This window comes from Alexandromys fortis, unplaced genomic scaffold (assembly GCF_014885135.2).
Source record: "Alexandromys fortis isolate MF-2015 unplaced genomic scaffold, M_Fortis_MF-2015_v1.1 scaffold_7, whole genome shotgun sequence".
Taxonomy (NCBI): Eukaryota; Metazoa; Chordata; class Mammalia; order Rodentia; family Cricetidae; genus Alexandromys; species Alexandromys fortis.
Genome location: NW_026067920.1, coordinates 1875430 through 1897497, shown reverse-complemented (window position 1 = coordinate 1897497; position 22068 = coordinate 1875430). Strand labels below are relative to the sequence as shown.

The following is a 22068-nucleotide window of genomic DNA, read 5'->3' as shown; positions in this document are numbered from 1 at the left end:
ACCAGAAAAAGTTACTACTTAAGTAATCCCAGGAAGCTAGATTCCTTAGTTATTTGATCTTACTTGAGCTGTTTTCCACCACTAAAGCTGTTCAAGGTCACACAGTTATGAAGGAGGGCTGACAATAAACCTAGTTCACTTGAGCCTTGAACCAATGCTTCCAACTGCAGTGACCACCCTCCCAAGATATCTACCATGTCTAGGAGGGCAGGAACCAGTCTACAGCTCAGAGTAATCTGGTACACAGGTATACATTACAGCAAGTAAAAGAAGAACAAACAGTAGCTACGCCTACACTTCCATGGGGCAACTACTCCGCTGTTCCCATCTCATGTAGGAACCTCATCAAGAAGTCAGATTCAGAAGCTCTCTGACCATCTCCACTACTTCCGCTACTGGAGCCATATTCCCCAAGAGCAACCGGTTTCCCACCCATACATCTTTCTACAGATCAGATTAAAAAAACTCACTGTGGTTGTAGGGAGCAGAATGCAGAAGGGTGAGGAGCCAGACAAGGAATATAAAATGGTATGGCCTGGCCTGGAATCCCCATAGGAGCAGTTCTAGTCCTGGTTCACCCTCCACAAACACTGTTGCAGTCCAGAATCATCAGAGTACTCAGCTAAGATCTGGGCTGCATTCTTGAACATTCTCTGTGACTGTGTGTGTGTATTTTACACATACTAATCCCAGTTACTTCTCCCTCCTCTCCTTCTGCTTCCCCCACATTCTCCCCGCCCATGCCCCCTCCATTCCTCAGAGAGGATAAGGCCTCCCCAGGGAAGTCAACTAAGTCTGTCCCATCACCTCGTTGAGGCAGGACCAAGGCTTCCCCCCCCCCCTCGTCTCCTGTGCTTAGGTGGCTCCATATACTGCCCAGGTCACACCATTGACACCTGCATTCAGGGGGCCTAGATTGGTCCTATGCAGGTTCCCCTGTTGTCAGCCCAGAGTCAGTGAGTTCCCACTAGCTTGGGTCAGCTGAATCTGTGGGTTTCCCAATCACGGTCTTGACCCCTTTGTTCATATTATCGCTCCTCCCTCTCTTTGATTGTACTCCAGGAGCTTGGCCTAGTGGTTAGTTGTGGATCTTTGCATCTGTTTCTGGATGAGATTCTAGCTTCTCTGGGGTTATCCTTTGTTTTATGTTTGATATCCACTTATGAGTACATATTATATTTGTCTTTATGGGTCTGGGTTATCCCACTCAGGATGTTTTTTCCCTTAGTGCAAACCATTTGCCTGCAAATTTCAAGATGTCATTATTTTTTACTGCTGAGTAGTACTCCACTGTGTAAATGTACCACATATTCTTTATCCATTCTTCAGTTGAGGGGCATCTAGATTGTTTCCAGGTTCTGGCTATTATGAATAATGCTACTGTGAATATAGTTGAGCAAATGTCCTTGTGGGGTGAGTGTGCCTCCTTTGGGTATATGCCTCAAAGCGGTATTGCTGGGTCTTAAGGTAGATTGATTCCTAATTTTGTGAGAAATTGCCATACTGATTTCCACAGAAGCTGTGCAAGTTTGCACTCCCACAACAATGGAGGAGTGTTCCTCTTACCTCACATCCTCTCCAGCATAAGCTGTCATCAGAGTTTTGATCTTAGCCATTATGATCGGTATAAGATAGTATCTCAGAATTGTTGTGATTTACATTTCTCTGATGGCTAAGGATGTTGAGGAGTTCCTTAAATGTCTTTCAGCCTTTTGAGATTCTTCTGATGGCAATTCTATTTAAATCTGTACCTCATTTTTAATAGGAATATTTGGTAGTCTGATATCTAATTACTTGAGTTCTGTATTTTGGAGATCAGCCTCTGTCAGATGTGGGGTTGGTGAAGATCTTTTCCCATCTTGTAGGCTGCCATTTTGTCTTGGTGACCATGTCCTTTGCTTTGCAGAAGCTTCTCAGTTTCAGGAAGTCCCATTTATTAATGTCTGTGCTACTGGTGTTGTATTTAGGAAGTAGTCTCCTGTGCCAATGTGTTCAACTGTTCTTCCCACTTCCTTTTCTATGAGTTCAGTGTGGTTGGATTTATGTTGAGGTCTTTGATCCATTTGAACTTGAGTTTATAGATATGGATCTATTTGCATTCTTCTTCATGTCAACATCCAGTTATACCAGCACCATGTGTTGAATATGTTCTTTTTTCCATTTTATCTTTGTAGCTTCTTTGTCACAAACCAGATGTTCATAGGTGTATAGGTTAGTATCAGGGTCTTCGATTACATTTCATTGGTTTTACCTGTCTGTTTTTATGCCAATACCAAGCTGTTTTCATTACTGTAGGTCTATAATGGAGCTTGAAGTCAGGGGTGGTGATGCCTCCATATGTTTATTATATGGGTTGTTTTGGCTATCCTGGGTTTTTTGTTTTTCCATATGAAATTTAGTATTGTTCTTTCAATTCCGTGAAGAAATGTGCTAGAATTTTGATGTTATTACACTGAATCTATAGATCGCTTTTGGTAAGATTGCTATTTTTACTATGCTAATTTTAGGTATCCATGAGCATGGGAGATCTTTCCACTTCCTGATATCTTCAATTTCATTCAAAGACTTAAAAGTTCTGTCATACAGGTCTTTCACTTGTTTGATTAGCGTTATCCCAAGATATTTTATGTTGTTTGTGGCTATTGTGAAGGGCGATGTTTCTCTGATTTCTTTCTCAGTACGTTTATCATCTATATATAGGAGGGCTACTGATTTTTTTTTTAAATCTTGTATCCTGCTACATTACTGAAGATGTTAATGAATTGTAGACATTCCTTGGTAGAATTTTTTGGGGTCACTCATGTATACTATCATATACATAAGTATATATATATCATATACATCAGCAAATAGTGAAAGTTTAACTACTTCTTTTCCAATTTGTATCCCCTTGATCTCCTTTTGTTATCTTATTGCTCTAGCTAGGACCTTCCAGCACTATGATGAATAGATATGGAGAGAGAGGACAGCCTTGTCTTGTTCCTGATTTTAGTGGAATCGCTTTGAGTTTCTCTCCATTTAACTTGATGTTAGTTGTTGGTTTGCTGTATATTGCCTTTATTATGTTTAGGAATGTTCTTTGTATCCCTGATCTCTCCAAGGCCTTGATCATGAAAAGGTATTGGATTTTTGTCAAAGGCTTTTTCAGCATCTAATGAGATGATCATGTGGGGTTTTTTTTATTTCAGTTTGTTTATATGGTGGGTTACATTGATAGATTTCTGTATGTTGAACCATCCCTGCATCTCTCTGACAAAGCTTACTTGATCATGGTGAATGATGTTTCTGATGTATTCTTGGATTTGGTTTGGCAGTTATTTTATTGAGTATTTTTGCATCAGTGTTCATGAGGGAGTTAAGTTAGTCTGTAATTCTTAGTGTGTCTTTAAAAGGTTTGGGTATCAGGGTAACTGCAGCCTCATAAAAAGTTTGGCAGTGTTCCTTCTGCTTCTATTGTATGGAACAATTAATTTGAGGTGTATCAGTATTAGCTCTTCTTTGAAATTCTGGCCTTGGGGTTTTTTTTTAGTTGGGAGGCTTTTGATGATTGTTTCTATTTTCTTAAGGTTTATAGGTCCATTTAATTTATCTGGTCTTGATTTAGTTTTTTATGTGGTACTTATCCAAATTATTTTCCATTTCCTTTAAATTTTCCAATTTTGTGGAGTTTTTGAAGTATGACCGGATGATTCTCTGAATTTGCTTAGTGTCTTTGTTATGTCCCCCTTTTCACTGTTGATTTTGTTCATTTGTATATTCTCTCTCTGCCTTTTGGTTAGTTTGGATAAAGGTTTGTCAATCTTGTTGATTTTCTCAAAGAACCAACTCTTTGTCTCATTTTTTGTATTGTTTTCTTTGTTTCTATGTTATTGATTTCAGCCCTCAATTTGATTATTTCCCACTGTCAACTCCTCCTGAGTGAGTTTGCTTCTTTTTGTTCTAGAGCTTTCGGGTGTTCTGTTAATTCACTAGTGTGGGATTTCTCCAACTTTTTATGTAGGCATTTAGTGCTATGAACTTCCTCTTAGCACTGCTTTTCATTGTGCCCCATAAGTTAGGGAACATTGTATAGTCATTTTCATTGAATTTTAGGAAGTCTTTAATTTCCTTTTTTCTTCCTTGACCCAGTGGTGATTCAGTTGAGCATTGTTCAATTTCCATGTGTTTGTGGCAGTGTTCTTTCTGCTTCTATTGTATGGAACAATTTGAGGAGTATCGGTACTAGCTCTTCTTTGAAATTCTGGCCTTGGCCTTTTTTTGGTTGGGAGGTTTTTGATGTCTGTTTCTATTTTCTTAAGGTTTATAGGTCTATTTAATTTATAGGTCTATTTAATTTCTATTTTCTTAAGGTCTAAAGGTCTATTTAAAAAGACTTCTTTCTGAAGTTTTGTTGAATTTTAACTTTAAACCATGGTGATCTGGTACAATACATGGTGCTATTTCAATTTTTTTGTATCTGTTGACGTTTGCTTTATTAAAAAGTATGTGATCGATTTTTGAGAGGTTCTATGAGGTGTTGAGAAGAAAGGATATTCTTTTGTGTTTGGGTGGAATGTTCTGAAAGATGTCTGTTAAGTCCAGTTGAGTCATAGCATCTGTTAGTTCCTTTCTTTCTCTATTAAGTTTTGGTCTGGTACACCTGTCTAATGGTGAGAGTGGGGTGTTGAAGTCTCCCACTTTTAGTGTGTGGAGTTTAATGTGTGATTTAAGCTTTAGTATTGTTTCTTTTACAAATGTGGGTGTCCTTGTATTTGGGGCATAGATATTCAGAATTGAGACTTCCTCTTGATGGATTTTTCTTGTGATGAATATGAAATTTTCTTCTTCATCTCTTTGGACTGATTTTAGTTTGAAGTCTATTTTGTTAGATATTAGAATAGCTACACTAGCTTGCTTCTTTGGTCCATTTGATTGGAAAATCTTTTCCTAACCCTTTTCTGAGGTAATGGCTGTCTTTCAAGTTGAGGTTTATTTCTTGTATGCAGAAGAGGCATAGATTCTGTTTTCGTATCCAATCTGTTAGCCTGTGCCTTTTTATAGGTGAAATGAATACATTTATATTAAAGGGTATTAATGACCAGTGATTGCTAGTTTCTGTTATTTTTGTTTTTGTTGGTGGTGGTGGCATTGTGTGTGCATTTCTTTTCTTTGGGATTTGCTGTTGTGAGATCATCTATTGCCTGTGTTTTTGTGGATGTAGCTGATTTCCTTGCACTGGAGTTTTCCTTCTAGTACTTTGTACAGGGCTAGATTTGCGGATAGGTATTATTTAAATCTGGTTTTGTCATGGAATATCTTGTTTTTCCCCGTCTACAGTGATTGAATGCTTTGCTGGGTATGGTAGTCTTGGCTGGCATCTATGGTCTCTTAGTATCTGCATAAAACCTGTTCAGGATCTTCTGGCTTTCATTGTTTCCAATGAGAAGATGGGGTAATTCTGATAGGTCTTCCTTTATATGTTAGATGGCCTTTTTTCCTTTGTAGTTCTTAATATTCTTTCTTTATTCTGATGTTTAGTGTTCTGATTTTTATGTGGCAAGGGGACTTTTTTTTTTTTTTTTTTGTCCAGTCTATATGGTGTTCTGTAAGCTTCTTGTACTTTCACAGGCATGTCCTTCTTTAGGTTGGGAAAGTTTCCTTCTATGATTTTGTTGAATATATATTCTGTGCCTTTGAGTTGGATGACTTCTCCTTCTTCTGTCCCTATTATTCTATGTTAGGTGTTATCAAGGTGTCACAGATTTCCTGGATGTTTTTTGTTAAGAATTTGTTGGATTTAACATTTTCTTTGACCAATGAATCTATTTTCTCTATCATATATCTTCAACATCTGAGATTTTTTTTTCTCTTTCATCTCTTGTATTCCATTGTTTATGCTTGCATTTGTGGTTTCTGATCATTTACCTAGATTTTTCCATTTCCAGAAGTCCCTTGGTTTGTGTTTAATTTATTGTCTCTATTTCAGTTTTCAAGTCTTAAACTGTTTCTTTCTCCTGCTTGCTTTTTCTTGGTTTTCTTTAAGGGATTTGTTGATTTCTTCCAATTTTTTATTTGTCTTTTCCTCTACTTCTTTAGAAAAATTTCTCTAGGAATTTTTTCATTTCTTATTTAAGGGCCTCAATCATCTTATAAAGTTATTTTTAAAGTTGTTTTCTTCTGCTTCATCTGCATTGGTATATTCAAGTCTTGCTGTTGTAAAATCATTAGTTTCTGGTGGTGCCATATTGTTCTTTATGTTGTTGAGTGTTATCTATCCATCTCTTCCTCCAATTGGTACAGGTGAAGGCTGAACTTCAGAAGGTCCCTCTACCTCCAATTGGTGTAGTTGGGAACTGTGGCTCCATTGAAGGCTCCTTCAGGTACAGGCAGAGCTGAGTCTCCATTGATCATTATCTCCAGGTGCAGGCAGGCCCAAGGTTGCTCCTTGGGGTGCAGGTAGGGCCACAGCTCTGGTGGTCACTGCTCTAGGTGCAGGAGGAGCCCTGGTTCTGGTGATCACTCTTCTAGGTACAGGCGGGGTGGCTGAGGTTCCAGCAATCACTGCATCAACAGGATATCTCGTACAGAGAATAGCAGTGGGTATTGGCTGGGACATAGGTGCTTTCCCAGAGGGACTTCTTATGAATGTTTCTGGAAGCCATGGCTGTTGTCGTTCTGTCATTCATTCATCCAACTCGTTTGCAGCTCCCAGTTCTGACACTCCCAGAAGTCATCCTGGTGGTTGCTCGGCCCTCCAGCACTCCCTCCAGGCGGTCCCATGATTATACTCGCCTGTGTTCAGTGTATATCCCACTGAACCTGTCCCTTAAAGTAACTCTAGGTTGGAACTCTTCTTTAAGACTTTGAGACTCTAGAAAGGGGAAGGGGTACCACTAGACTCAGTGCACTGACTTATCACTTGGATTCATCTGTTTTTATAGTCCATCTGCTTCAGTGCTTAAGTATGGCTCCCTATAACAGTGTTGGAGCTGGATAAAGATAAAGAGGCAGGAACCAAGAAATGAGAGGGGTCTAGAAACTGCAAAATGGAAGGCATTTCCTCCAAAGGGGAAGAGACTTCAGCAGACAACTCAACTCTACCATATCCCCATAAGACAAAGGTAGCAATAAATCAGGGGAAAGTCATGATGACCCCTAACAGCTGATATGTAAAGTCATCTGTGCTGGATAGCTTTATGTCAACTTGACACAAGCTAAAGTCTGCTGAGAGGTGAGAACCTCAATTAAGAAAATGCCTCCATAATATCTAGCTGTAGGGTATTTTCTTAATTAGTGATTGGTGGGGGAGGGCCCAGTCCATTGTGGGTGGTGCCATTCCTGGGCTGGTATTACTCCAGTCTATAAGAAAGCAGGGAAGGGGGGGCTGGAGAGATGGCTCAAAGGTTAAGAGCGTTGCCTACTCTTCCAAAGGTCCTGAGTTCAATTCCCAGCAACCATACCATCTGTACAGATGGCTCACAACCATCTGTAATGGGGCCTGGTGCCCTCTTCTGGCCTGCAGGCATACATGGAAGGAATGCTGTATACATAATAAATAAATAAATAAATAAATAAATAAATATTTAAAAAAAAGAAAGCAGGCTGAGAAACTCATGTTAAGCAAGCTAGTAAGCAGCATCCACCACCACCACCATGGCCTCTGTATCAGCTCCTGCCTCCAGGTTCCTGCCCAATTTGAGTTCCTGTCCTAAATTCCTTCAGTGATGTACAGTAATATGGAAGAGTGAGGCAAATAAAAATAAACCCTTTCCTCTCCAACTTGCTTTTGGCCATGGTATTTCATCACAGTAACAGTAACCCTAACGAAGAGATCATCCATGCGTCAGAATCTGCACTTAATTTTGCACATATTAACCCACTTAATTCCACAACCACAATTGGGCTCTTCAATTCTGGATAAAATGAGCTGAGACAGCAAACACCCTGATGATGGGGATAACGTAGGTGATTGAAGAGGACCAATGACATACCACATACCCAGTACCTTTTCCCAGTACTCTGCTAGGGATTCATTAACCTCAGTAAGGGTAAATGATGTTCAAGGTCACATAGCTAGGATGTGACATGTAAACCAAGCTGTTCCCACTATGCTACTTCACCTCTATTTCAGAAAAGGGTTTCCAGGTTTGCTAAGAATCCCTGTCTCATAAGTGACTGAAAATCTGTCTCCTTTCCCGTTCCCCTCTGAGATTGATCTGAGGAGTCACATAAGGCACGCTGGAGAACTGCAAACACTCATCCAAGTTAACAGGAACCAGCCAGCTACACAGGTGAGATCCCCAGCAGGGGATGTCTCAGAAGGACTCTGACACACAAGGGCTCCCGAGGGTTCCTGAAGGTAATCACTGAATACCAAGTTCTGTGACCAGGACTCCACTGGAGGTATGTGGTACCCACCAGCTGCCACGTCGAGAACAAAGGTATCCCCAGAAGACTGCATGCCATGTGAAGAGCATCTCACTCAGGACTGGTCTTAGGTTGACTGAGGACACTCCACATTTGCCTGATGAAGCAACTGGGGAACTCTAGGTTACTACATTTTCCTAGATCCACATGTCTCTGGCTGACTCTAGCAGAACAACACATCAGGTACTGCGAAGTCTAACATTGACTTGCTAGAAACATGTTCCATATGAACCCACCTGCCAAGTTCATAGCACAGAAGCCTCCAAAGAAAAATATAGGGCTGATAATAATCCTATACATACAATCCATAGCCCCCATACCCTTATGCAGAGCATCTCAGTTTCTGTAACTAACTGGTGGTGGTATCCCAACCCCAGACTATGAGCTCACCCTCCTTTATGACCTAAGAACATGTCTATCATCCTATGTCTCCCAGATGACCTGCCTAGAACAGAACCATAGGCAGACTCCTGTTAAACAAAAGCATAAGAACACAAACAAGAAGAAAAATGGAAGCAACTCTCCTCACAGGGTTCTAGAGGACACACAGGAAGCCCAGCAGGCTTGTTGGGGACGTGGGTAACAAGGCACTAAAGGAAGGGTGCACATGGTAGAATCAACACAATAAGAATCGTGTGGCTACAGGGTGGCCACGGCACATGCCTCAACAACAGGGCCAGGGCCAGAACATGCAAAAAGGCCCCTTTCCTGGCCCTGGCACTTGGAAATGCCAGCTCCAGTGTCTGCAACTAGGAGAAGTATTAGAAAATTAGAAACAGAGTTGCTTATGCTGGTAATAATCTCAACCCAAGAAACCAAAGTAATTAGTAAATGACAAAGTAAGGATAATAATCACCTGTGGGTGACCCATCCACAAAAGGCCAGAGGTCAAGAAGCAACAAAGACTGTTGAAATGAGCCAAGGACACAGAAGGAGATGGCCATGAGAAGCCAAACAGCTGACTTAGCAGCAGATACTACTCCCCATACTCTGAGGCAAAGGGAAAAGGCACAACCGTCCGTAGGACACAGCTCTTAATAATGCACAGAAGACACATACAATTAGACAAGGAAGCACAAGGCAACAGGTCTATATCTGGAGCCCTGGCTCTGCTCCAAATAGTGAAGGTGTTACCTCGTAAAGAAGTGACTGAATGGTTGAAATAGTTTCAATTTCCTCCCCTCCTCAGTCTCAGCAACACAATCCTGCTGGTGTAGGTCACTGGTTTCCTTGATGGAGCTCAGAGTAACATCAATAAACTGTGGGTCATCATCATTCTCTAGGGTCACAATGGCGCTGGAACTGCTTGTGACCATGAGGTCCAAGATGTCCTCATTGCTGACTGACAGTGTAGTTGACAGCTCTGTGCCAAGACTAGACACACTACAGACAGAGACATTGTCACTTCGGCTCAAGGCTTTGGAGGTGGGGCTATAGAGTTTCACTGAGTCATAGCCTGTCCTGGGAAATGTGGAAGACTTCCGTACAACTTGCTCCTGCTCACTGTTGGTGGGAGCTGAGGGTGCACAGGACGGCAGGGGGCACGCACTCTGGAAAGCCCGCTCAGGGATGACCTCTGACTCAGACTGCTTTCTCTTCACATGAACCACACTGCAGGGCACAGGCTCCGGGTTGCCAATCTCCAGAGTAGGAATGCCTGAGTCTACTGATTGAAGGCTGTGTCGATCTTCCAAAGAACCAAGTTTTAGTGAGGGTCCATAGTCAGGCACTGAAAGGGATATGGGTGCCTTGACACTCAGGTGTTGCAGGTCCTGAAGTGAGTCTCCTGGCCGACCTTCTAGAATGCCCATCAATGTTACACCATTCATTGAGGTGGAAAGGTTTCCATCAGTCATCTTGGTCCAAGAAGAAACTAGAGAAATACAGACATGGAAATTAAAAATATGTCTATAAATCCAAAGATTTATTTATTCTTCGGGCATCTTTGACACACAACTCCAAAGACTGGATTGCCCTGCTAAAAATGGTGCCTCTGAAAGTGTCCTACTAGTTGTGCGTGATGGCACACACCTGTAAAACCAGTGCTGGGAGACTTAGGCACGAAGTTTGTGAACTTGAGACCAGCCTATATGATACCCCATGTCAAAAAGAAATAGAGAAAATGTCTCCTACATTCAAGTTCTAACTGAGGTCCACAGTGAAAGCTTGAACACACTCACATGACAGGAAAAGCGGGGAAATACCCACACAGAAGATCATCTAAGAAAAGCAATTGGTATCATCATCAGTTCATCACCCCAGTCACATCTCTGGCATCCGGGCCAGCAATAGACACAAGATCTGTGCCAGGTGGGAAGGATATTTTCTTGTAGGAATACACTACAATCTGGATCTTGTATCCCACATGTTGAAGGCTTGATCCCAAGACTACTATGCAACTAGAGGATGGTGTTGTCTTTAGAAGATTGGATGAAGTTAGATCATTGGAGGTATACCCATGAAGTTCATATTTAGACCCTACGCCCTTCCTTTTGATTGCCTTGTTTCCTGGATGCCATGAAGTAATCAGGATTCTTTTATCACCTGCTCCTATTATGACACTGTGTGCTTCCCTGGGCCCAGAGCAACAATGCCAAAAGACATGGACTGAAGAAATCTATGAAACAATGAGCTGAAATAAGCCTTTCATTCTTACAAATTGTTTATCTTAGGCATTCTGTCACAGCAATACAATGATAACACAGGGGACAAATTATAAATAGGATATCTCTGACCAAAAGATGGGACTTAGGTGTTGGGAATATAACTCAGTAGTGACACTTGGCTAGAATGAGCAAAGCCATGGGTTCAATCCTAGTCGTTAAGCTTGGTTTTTATGCTGTCTCACAACTTCATTAAGACAGAAAAACAGCAAAGTGAATCACACACACACACACACACACACACACGTCATCTGCAGGAAGGCTGCCCAAGTACACTCCCACTGGCCATACCCTTTCACGGTACTGCTCTGCTCACACATTTCCAAGACAGGGCATGCTATTCCTTCACAGCAGAAACCAAGCACTAGAACAGTCCAAAATCAGACTTCCTAGAGAGGTACGGATTGGGGTCAAGAGGGAAGGCCATACCTAGTTTTAATTGACTTGGAACAGGCTCCTTAAACTCAGGACAGGAGGCTAGTTCAGCGAATATATGTTAGTAATAGAAGAGCAAAGGCCAACGCTTGAGAGAAGAGTCTAAAGCACGGGCCACACACACCTCCAAGGCCATGCCCAGAGTTCTCTGGCCAAAGAGACAGGCACAAGCCAGGAGAAAATTCCAGTCTGAGGAACACAACCTAGCATACTGTCAACCCTCACCCGTGAAAGGTTACCTTCTTAATACCTTTTAAAATGTCAAAACTAAAGAGATCAGATGGTACACTGTAACTTGACCACAGAGTAGAGCACAAGGACCACAACTCCAGACTCCAGCAACTCCTGGGCTGTAACCCCACTACAGACAACCTTGAGAAAATTAAGTACCAGGGAAAGCAATGAATGAGCAGCTGGCCCAGGAGGGACAGCTGCTATCATCGAACAAGAAGTGGCTGAAGGCTCCGAGGCACAGCAGACACAGCAGTTCACCTGCTATGGGTTAGCCTAGCTTCTACAAGAAGTCTCCTACAGCCCTCAAGAAGCCTGTCTCAAGTGCAGCAGAAGCGAACTGATAAAAAAAGGGGGGAGGGGATCTCCCCCTCCCAGAAACTGAAGGAGCCAGTCAGATAGTGCAGCAAAGAACAAAAATAGAAAGAGGAGGGAAAGGTGGAATTCAGAAATAGACTGAGCCACAGAAAACTATGCTCCTGAAAGGAAGGTCATTTAACTCCAAAGTTGTACTGACTGATAACCCATTTTTCTTACAAGTTAGAACCACAATGTACATCACAAGAAAAAAAGGCAAATTTAGTTTGTTACAGAAACAAAATTATATAAGGGTCGAAAATCAGTTTTTAAACCTACAGACAAAAACTCAGTTTATTCTCTACTAGGATCTGGGCATCACTTCAGCAGGTGTTGAACACCTTTTAATTTTCATGGCTCACTGCAAAAGTCCACCCTGAGTCCAGCAGCCACGTGGCCCTCAAGAACATCACTTCTATCATCTCTGTGTTCCCTGCTGTGGGGAAACCTGACCAACTGTTACTTAAGAAAGAAGACTCACATATATACACAAATTGAAAGTTGAACTTTTTTTTAACTAAAGCAAGAACACAGTAAGAAACATTTTATCACATAGTTAAGAGCTAATCTTTGACAAAGGCAAAGGTTACTAGATATCAAAACACCATCAGCCTCCAACAGATCAAATTGGCACAAAGCCTTGGTCAGAAGAGGAAATCTTTACATGCACAGCTGAAATTCTGACTCTGCTGCTTACCAGCTGAGGTGTCCTCAGGAGAGTGCTTAACCTTTCTGAGTCTCAACTTCTGCCTCCCCAGCAGTGAACCAAGGCAATACTATACTACAGGCTGGTCCGAAGACAAAAGAAACAAGAAGGTGTGGTGAAGCGGGACACCTGACCTCACAGGTGCCCCCTCCCCCATTTCCTTGTTTCCTAGACACATCTGGCCAAAGTGCCTGCAAAAGATGCAGTTCAACTGTTAACAAGAGCTTCTGCTCCTCGAGTGCACAGAAGTCTGTACCTGGGCAAACATAAGGTGTTTGTGTCTGTGGGTGAGAAATCAGACAGCGGCATCTCATTCATAGAACTGATTCCAAGGACCCTCCTCCAAACCTTGTCAAGAAGTGGAGAAGAGAGCAGTAGTATTGCGAGCCCAGAGTCATGGTGTTCCCTGTCCCTGGGACTTCTTCCAGAGAAAGACCAGATGAACTCTGAAACTCTGGTGATTCATTAAGCCTCAGGAACAGGGTGTCAGTCTTTGAGGAAATAAGCCTAAAGGGGAAAGAGTGTGCTCCAGCTTGCAACATACTTGTGCTGACTGGTCTTATGTCAACTTGACACACAAATGAGAGTTATCTGGAAGGAGGAAATCTTAAATGAGAAAATGCCTCCCTAAGATGTAAGGCATTTTGCCGGGCAAGGGTGGTGCACATTTTTAATCCCAGCACTTGGGAGGCAGAGACAGGTGGATTTCTGGGAGTTCGAGGCCAACCTTGTCTACAGACTGAGTTCTAGGGTAGGCTCCAAAGCTACAGAAAAATTCTATCTTGAAAAAAAAAAAAGCTGTAAGGCATTTCTTAATTACTGATTGATGAAGGAGGAACCTATCATTGTGGGTGATGTCATCCCTCGTGGATGGTCCTGGAAAGCAGGCCAATAAGCAGTACCCCTTCATGGCTTCTGCATCAGCTCCTGTCTCCAGGTCCTGACCTGTTTGCATTCCTGTCCTGAATTCCTTTGATGATGAACAGCAACATGAAAATGTAAGCCAAATAAACCCTTTCTTCTCTAATTTGTTTTTTGTTTTGTTTTGTTTTGTTTTTTGGTTATGATGTTTTGTCACAGCAATAGTACCCTAATGAAGACAATTTTCTAGAACCAACCTCTGCAAAGGGCCAAAGCCACCTGGTCCTTGAGCCCTTCCACCTGGTGCTACCAATGCCATAAAACCAGAAGCCACTCTCCAGGCCTCCCACCTTCTGCCAGTGCAGCAATAAGGAGAAGGTTGCACAAACAAGGCACATGCTTTTGAGACAGGCTGTAGGTGAACTTTGGAAGCTGGCCTAAAGCAGGTGGCCTGGCTCCTAGTCACATGCCTTCTAAACAGAGGCTGAGCCGGAATTCCCCACACTAAGCAGACTCAAAGGCCCTCCTATTACCTGTCTTCCCCACCTTTCAACAGGCAACCCAACTGGGACCACTATAGGGAGCAAAGAACTCCTGGCCAGCAAGGTCATCAAGGGCTTTGGAATCCAGCTAGGGATTGTGGCACAGGGAGCTCCCACCAGCCACCTCCTCCCTTGGCACAGCCTCCTCACAAGCTGTAGAGCTCTTTCTATGCTCTTCTGCCACACCACACCTAAAATAACGGGATTCTACAACTATTTTCCTGTTTCTTGCCATCAGATCCCAATCTTCAGAGCAGGAACCGTTCTCATTTCTGGATTTCAGCGTCTGGCCAAATGCCTACCATGGATTAAGGGTTTTAAAAAGTATGTGCTGAATTAATTACTAACAGTCAAGTCCTCGAGTGGGAAGGTTTCCAGGACGGTCCCATTCGTGCACATTCAACTGAAATCTGGGTTATATTCTTCTAAGAAGCACTTAGCAGAAGCAAATACAAGTAGGAAAATCCCACTGAGTCCCAGTAACATGCACATACCAGACACCAGCAACTGGGCAACCCACCCAGTACAACAGATTACATGCAGTTCTGCCAGTGGGAACCACGATCCAGAAAGTCAAGAAAAGGAAACAACATCCCTCTCTACGTTCATTTTCTGACATCTCCATGAGTAACGTCAGAGCAACACAATCTGCCTGCAGCAGCCTCTCTAGCCTGGGCAGACTCAGGCACCAGCTGAGTCCAGCCAGAGAGGAAGAAAACACTGCCAGGGGAGGCACAAAACGCAGGGCAAATGTGATTAGTCACCACTTTCCGGACTAGAGAAAACACACAAAGATATGAAGCAGGCATAAGAGGAAGGCTGTTTTTAACCCTCATAGGAAGACCACGTGAGCATCATGTACTCTGCAGGAAGCAAAGAGGAAACTGCCTGAGGATCTGGAACAGCCCAACTGTCACCCCATAGAGCAGCTCTTAGTGTAAGACAAGTGACAAAGAAAAGAGACTCTACCAGTGACATGAACAGGCTAGTGAGAAAGTCTAATCCGGAAGCAACCAATTGATTCCCTCCTCCGCAAAATCCAAGACTTAGGACATGGCCAGAGTCTTCACCAATTTCTGCAGTCCAGACAAAATGATTTCGTTTGTCCTCAGAGAAGACAGAACAAACAGGTCTAGCACCATTCCTGGGGACTGCCCCAACAAAAGGATATGGACCCAAGCAGGCCTTCCCGACCCAGCTCCTCTCTGGATGTTCCTGGAGAAAGGGGCTTCCTGGCACTACCACCAAGTGAATACTGCTTTTCTCTCTGACCATGGAAGGACAGGACAATACCCCTGAGCTGCCACGCCTCCCCTCAGTGCAGCTCTACCTGATTTCCAGGTCCTTATTCTAAGGGCAAAGCACCCATGGCTTGTTTCTACTTGGTCATGCCTGGGGTCACATAAAACAGTACAGGGGAGCCGGATCAAACCTGTAATATCTTCCACCTGCACAGCACCATAAAACTACCATTTGATGCAGATCAGGCTCTGGTCTAAGCTGAACAGTCCCTACCAAGTCTTCTGTATCTGGTACCCACAACTTTCTTGAGAAAGCTTCTAGGGGTCCCCCGTGTTTCACAATGTGAGTTCTGATGAGGTCTTTAGCTTCCTCATAGAAGCAATGGTTCCACCAGACTGCATCTCAGACCAGAACACGGGTGTTCAAGACAAACTTCAGCTCAGGAAAGACTAGAAATAAAATCTAACCCCAAGGAGACCCACAGATAAAAGTGGTACACTTGTGTGAATTCCCCTGCACTGCAGAGAGCTCCACAGGAACTAAGACGGAGAGTCTTTAAGTCCTGACTGGCAGGAAAGACAAAGGGACTAGGACAGTCCTAGGTCTCAAGTATCAGGGCATCACCAGTGTATAGGAGCAGCTACCTACCAGGAGCCTAGAGCTTGCCAGGTGCTCCATCTTCACACTCATCTACTGATAGATGCACTTGCCAACCTCAGCTCAAGACTTTCTTTCAGGGATAAGAAAACAGCATGCAGCTATGCAGTGATGGCGCACACCTTTTATCCCAGCATTTGGGAGGCAGAGGCAGGAGGATCTCTGTGAGTTTGAGGCCAGCCTAGTCTACAGTGCAAGTTCCAGGACAGGCTCTAAAGCTATAGAGAGAAACCTTGTCTCGGGGAAAAAATATTAAAATTTAAAAAAAAAAAAAGAAAAGAAAGAAAGAAAAAAGGAGAGTGGGAGCAACCCCTTGGAATACTGCTCACTCCTCGCGCTGCCACTGAGCAGAATGGAAACCAATTATAAAAGTCCTTTCTTTTTAGATGGGTTGTTTTGGTGAGCAAAAACAATCCTAAAACAATTTCTTAAACTCACACATACTTCTGGAAGGTAAATGGCTGCTTACCTTAAGTTCCCACATTCTGGGTAAATAGTTTCATCCAGGCAAATTTCAGCACACCAGGCTTCAAAGCTTGTGGTATTAAATTGTTGAGGGTCCTCAAGGCTCCCTCAAAGTTCCAAAGAACAGACACATAACTTACACTGGTCATGGGTGCTATGATTAAAAGGCCTAAATGAGATACTTTAAATTAAGGACACGGAATGTATGGAGTGTTCCTTCCTCTCCCAAATGTTTCAGCTACATTTAATGACTAAACAGACACTTTGTGAGCTACTAAAGGATCAGGAAGATATACAGACCACTTCATAAATACAACATAATTTAAACTCTTTAATTCTTTGTTTGTCTGGGGGAAGAGGTTTCTTTTACTATGTACTCCTGACTGGTCTGGAGCTCCCTAAGTAGACTAGGCTGGCTTCAAACGCACAGAGATCTGCCTGCCAATGCCTCCAGAGTACTGAGAGTAAAGGTGTGTTTAATTCTTAATAGAAAAGACCACTCTGAGCATTCACCGTGTGCTGTACATTTGTGACATGACCTAGACACAAATATGCTAAGTATACCATAGACACTGAAATGAAGAGAAGCAAAGCAATTTGCTCAAAGTTGCACAAAAGAAACTGATTCAGGCAAAGTAAAACATCTGAACTCCTCACATGGCCTGCTGAAATACTTAAGAATACAAGTCCTCAGCTTTGAACAGTAAACTGAACGCTAAACAACTTTTACCATTTTATATGTTAGATTTCAATAGAAATGGACTTTAAATTTTTTTTGTTTTTATTTTTCAAGACAGGATTTCTCTGTAGCTTTGGAGCCTATCCTGGAACTAGCTCTTGTAGACCAGGCTGGCCTCAAACTCAGTTCCAGGACAGCTAGAACTGTTACACAGAGAAACCCTGTCTCAAAATTAATTAATTAATTAATTAAGATAAAAATAGGACTAGCACAATGGTTCAATGGGTAAGGGCCCTTGCTGCACATGCCTGGCAACCTGAATTCCATCCTTAGAACCCTCATAACGGTAGAAAGAGCAAACTGGCCCTAAAAGTTGTCCTCCAACCTACACACACACATACAGCTTCAGCATGTTCAACCACTCATATCACATCAAACACAACAATAATAAAAATTTTTAAATCTTTTTTAGAGTCAGAGAGATGGATCAGTTGGTTAAGGTGCTTGCTGCCAAGTCTAATGACCTGAGTTCAATCCACAGGACCCACAAGTAAGAGAAAACTGACTTAAAAGTTGTCCTTGGACCTACACAGACATACACACACACCAGACAGACACACACACATACAAATAAGCAAATAAATGTAATTTTACAAGTAGGCTTTAAAGTAAGTAATGTGAGAGGAGATACAGACTCTGGAGTAGATCATCTGGATTCAACTACCAGCTCCTCTATTGGCCAAGTGTGACTCTGAATTAATTTAACTTCATGTGCCTCAGGTTCACTGCAAAATTAAGTTGATACTGGCTTCTACCTTACCACACAATTAACTAGATTAGGGGAAGAGAGCTAAATAATGCCTTTAGAACCATGCCTGGCATGAGCTAAGCTTTAGAAGATCTTGGCTAGTATTATTCTTTTTGGCAGAGATGGACAGCCAACTCAGGTTCACTATTTTAACATCTTTGCATTAGAAAGCCCAGACACGGGGCTGGAGAGATAGATCAGCAATTAAGAGCACTGGCTACTCTTCCAAAAGACTGGCGTTCAATTCCCAACACCTACATGGCATCTCACAACTGTCCTATTTGAGTTCCAGAGTATCTGACATCCACACACACACACACACACAGAGAGAGAGAGAGAGAGAGAGAGAGAGAGAGAGAGAGAGAGAGAGAGAGAGAGAGCAGACAGCCACCCTGTGTTCACAGGACCTGGCTGTGCAGCTTTTCTCCTCACACATGCTATGTGGCACCGACTGAACTCTGGGCTTCAATTTTCCCAAGGGAAAAATAAAATGAAATTAGGCAAACTGATTTACTCCTGAGAACTTTCCAGCTCAACAGTCTCAATATTCCTGACCCAAGACACTTTCTTTATATCCAACTCTAACGCAAATATCAGGAGATCAAATATTACTCAAATCCCTAAACTCTTTTATGTATAAATATCTACTCTGAAAAATCCTCTTCAAGGTCTCAGGACCCCATATCTTGTGGCAAATATGCTCAATGCTAAGGCTTGAAATATGAAGTTAAGGGTCTCTAACTCATAGGGAGTCAGACTTTAAGGCAATGCTCCCAGAAGCTATGTTCTCCTTACTGTTAGAGAGGCTTACACAAGGAGAGAACTGGTCCTGGTAGAGGAGGGAACTCACTCTCTGCATAACAAGAGTCAAGGCTAACTGAAGGTGCTAAAGAAACACAGATCCCCAGGAGTCAAGAGATGCTGAATGTGAGGAGATGGGCTGAGGGCAGAGACCCAAAACTCTGCTGCCCCCAAAGAAAGCAAGCCTAACTCATGTTTTAAAAAGTGCTAAACAAATACACACCAGGGCCTGCTGGGGCCACTGAGGACACCCGCAGAGCCTTGTCTTTGATAAACCAGCCTCAGTCTACACCCCACCTCTGTCTCTCTCACCTCATGTCCCATAGTCACACCTCCTTTCCTTAATGTTCCGGAAGGGTGCACCTGATAACCCTAATCAGCAGGTATACATCAGGTTCTCATTACAGTTGGAGCTTGCTAGGATCATGGAGCTCAGATCTCAATGGGTCAAACCAAGACAACAAAGCAAGCAGCGAAAGAGCTGGGGGAGGGGAGAAACAGTACCAAACCTGAGACTCAGTTTGGCACTGGCCCAGAAGTGTGTCAAGACTGCTACAAAGGCTAGCCCAGTCCCTTTAGCAGGGCTGCCAACAGCCACAAGCAACCCATCCTCCAAAGAAGCCGCCAAGGTGCTAACCTCTTGCAGAAGAGAGTGCTGGAGAGAGGGGAACTACTGGCCCCAAACACCAGGACTCCCTCCACAACCAGCTGACATAAAATCATAGGGTAGCCACAGCTTCCAGAAGTGACAAACTCTAACAGTACATACAGAACCTTCCAGAGCAAAACTTCTAATTCCACCTGAGAGACAAAGGTCCCATCATCTTTGCCACTTCAAGACAGAGGCAGTTTTGAGTTTCCCTAGACCTGATCTCTGACATTCCCAACCTCCCTGGGGTTCCATCAGCAGCCTGTGCTGGCTAGCACCCTCTAAAAGGCTAGCCAAGCCCCCGTAGGGTTGACAAGAGCCTGAGTAGGGGTTAGGAGCAGAGGTCAGCTTGGTCCTCTAGCCTACCAATCTGCCCAATACTGAGGGTTTTCTCTCTAGAGAGAAAACGGGTTCTATAGCCCGAGAGTGGAAGATCTAAGGAGGACATGGCCCAGGGAAAAGGAGTCGGAGGAGAGTGGAATCTGAAGTTCCTACCTGGATGACCTTCTGCTCAGGTACCAGGGTAAGGAGGCCCAAGAGGGGAGACGGAAGAGTGGGTTTGGCAGTCTGAGGAGAACTCAGTATGAGGAGGAAGAAGATATGAACACACTACAAAGGGATGAGGAGGAAGAACAGAAGAGAACAGAGGTCTGAACAGGCCAGGGGTCTGAGGAGGATTCTGGCTCGTGATACTCTGAGCAGCCTCTTTCACACCCCACATCCCGCACAAGTCAGATGAGCCCGATGCAGCCTCACATCTGAGAAAAGGGGTCTGAGCAGGAAAGAGATCCGAGACACACCAGGGGTCTAGGACCGAATCCGAACAAGTCAGGGGTCTCAGCAGGCCTAGGACCTGAAGAGAGGTGTGTGAGGAGGACAGAGGTCAAAATACCCCAGGGGTCTGAGGAGGACCAGGGAGAGAGAGCTGAACAGGACAGGGGTCTGGCTCGGGGCGCGCGGAGCAGACTCCCCGTGCCTCGCAGCACTGCATCTGAAGAGAAAACTTTTCATCAAGTTGAGGGAAAGGCGCACGTCACGACAGGCTCTGGCCGAGGGCAGTCGCACACCAGCCGGACACCAGCCCGCCCACCCGCCCTCTCAGGAGCCTGTCCTTTCCAGGCCGCCCCGCCGAGCCAGCGCTGCTAGCAGCAGGTGGCAGCGCCTCTCGCCACCCTCCTCAAGCTCTCAGCCCGACCCCGCAGAGGCCCTCGGTACCCGAGCTACCGCAGCTTCAACGCCATCTCCGGGCCCGTCGCCCGCAGTCCAGGCCCCCCGTGGGGCCCGCAACCTGCCGGGCTAGGAAGCTGGACGCTGCGGACGACCCGCTGCAGCAGGTGCTTGCCCGCCGCCCGCAGCTAGGAGCAGCTGGCAGCAGACCCCGCCCCCGCCACGCCCCGCGCTCCATAGACACGCCCCCATCAGCCCTCCACAGCTCCACCCTGGAGCCTCAGACACCCAACTCCAAACCCCCGCTCGCAGGGCCTCAGGAGTACGGCCACGCCCCGTACCCCACAGGCACGCCCCCCCAGGTCACGAGCCACGCCCTCCGCTCTTCCGTACCCCCACAGTACACCCGAACTAGCCCTACTCCGGGGACGGCCTACTGCCACACCCCCACGCTCCCTAGCCACACCCCCACGCTCCCTAGCCACGCCCCCACCAGTCCACCATCGCTCTTCCGCCCGGCCTCCCGTCCCCCTCCCGCCGCGCCTCCGCGGAGCTTTGAGATCGACGCTCACTGTCGCCGCTCCTCCGGCCTGCCCGAGCGTCAGCCCTGGGCTTCGCGAGTTCTGTCCCCGACCTTTTTCGGCCCCCAGGCCCAATCGGAGATGCGAGGGAAGCCCTGAGATGGTCACAGTGTCCACCTTGGCACCACAGAAGCCCTGCCCGGGCCCCTTACCTGGTCAGCTCCGCCCGCAGCCATCTTGGAAGTGGGAAGTAGAGGGAGGGGGAAGAAGGCACGGGGCCGGGCCAGGCATTGGAAGCCGAGCGGCAGAGCGCATCGATAGAGTGCCCCTGTCCAGCAGCTAGGGGAACCTTCCTCAAGGCTCACGGGAGTGTGTAAGGGTACACTAAACGCTGGGTACAACTGTGACCTCGGAATGCCCTCCCGGCACAGCTTTAGCCTCTTCATCTGTGGCAGGGGCATTTCTGATCACCGACTCATTGCACTTAGTCCCCAATGCTGTAGTCCCAAACTTGTGTCTTCACTTTAATACTTTAATACCCAAAGCCCAGCAGGCCAGTCCTCGGGAGGTGATATTCAGGGCTCATTAGTGTATTCTGAAAGTTGTGTGTGTGATGGACTCGTTTAGAAACTAGAAGAGGCCTCACTATACTGCCTCTTAAGTGCTAGGATTAAAGGTGTGTGCCACCATACCCGGTTTTATGTACAGATTTTTTTAGTAGCAAAAACTACAGAAATACAATCTATGAACAGATCTAATTCAGAAGGTAGAAGTCAGCTATAGCAGAGAAGAATGAAGCCAGGTGTCTGTAGAGGATGTCTCCCCTGCAGGTCACTGAACCTCATTTCACTTCCTAAACTCATCTGAGCTTATCGTTT

At 44.6% G+C, this 22068-nt stretch overlaps 2 protein-coding genes across 3 annotated transcripts in view; one reads left to right on the top strand and one right to left on the bottom strand.

Annotated features, from left to right (window-relative positions):
* Nucleotides 1-10279, bottom strand: part of Tbc1d14 (TBC1 domain family member 14) — an 88113-nt gene extending 77834 nt beyond the window's left edge. Inside the window, exon 1 of one of the 2 annotated variants that reach the window (XM_050141016.1) lies at nucleotides 9541-10279. In XM_050141016.1, coding sequence (XP_049996973.1) covers nucleotides 9541-10262 — 722 coding nt within the window. In that variant the 5' untranslated portion in view covers nucleotides 10263-10279. The remainder of the gene's footprint in view (nucleotides 1-9540) is intronic. The other variant, XM_050141018.1, reaches the window with a different exon arrangement.
* Nucleotides 10280-20001: 9722 nt separating this feature from the next.
* On the top strand, nucleotides 20002-21349 carry LOC126500833 (uncharacterized). The gene is made up of 2 exons (XM_050141065.1): nucleotides 20002-20017; nucleotides 20622-21349. The coding sequence occupies exons 1-2, from the start codon at nucleotides 20002-20004 to the stop codon at nucleotides 21347-21349; spliced, it is 744 nt and encodes a 247-aa protein (XP_049997022.1).
* Nucleotides 21350-22068: the final 719 nt, after the last annotated feature.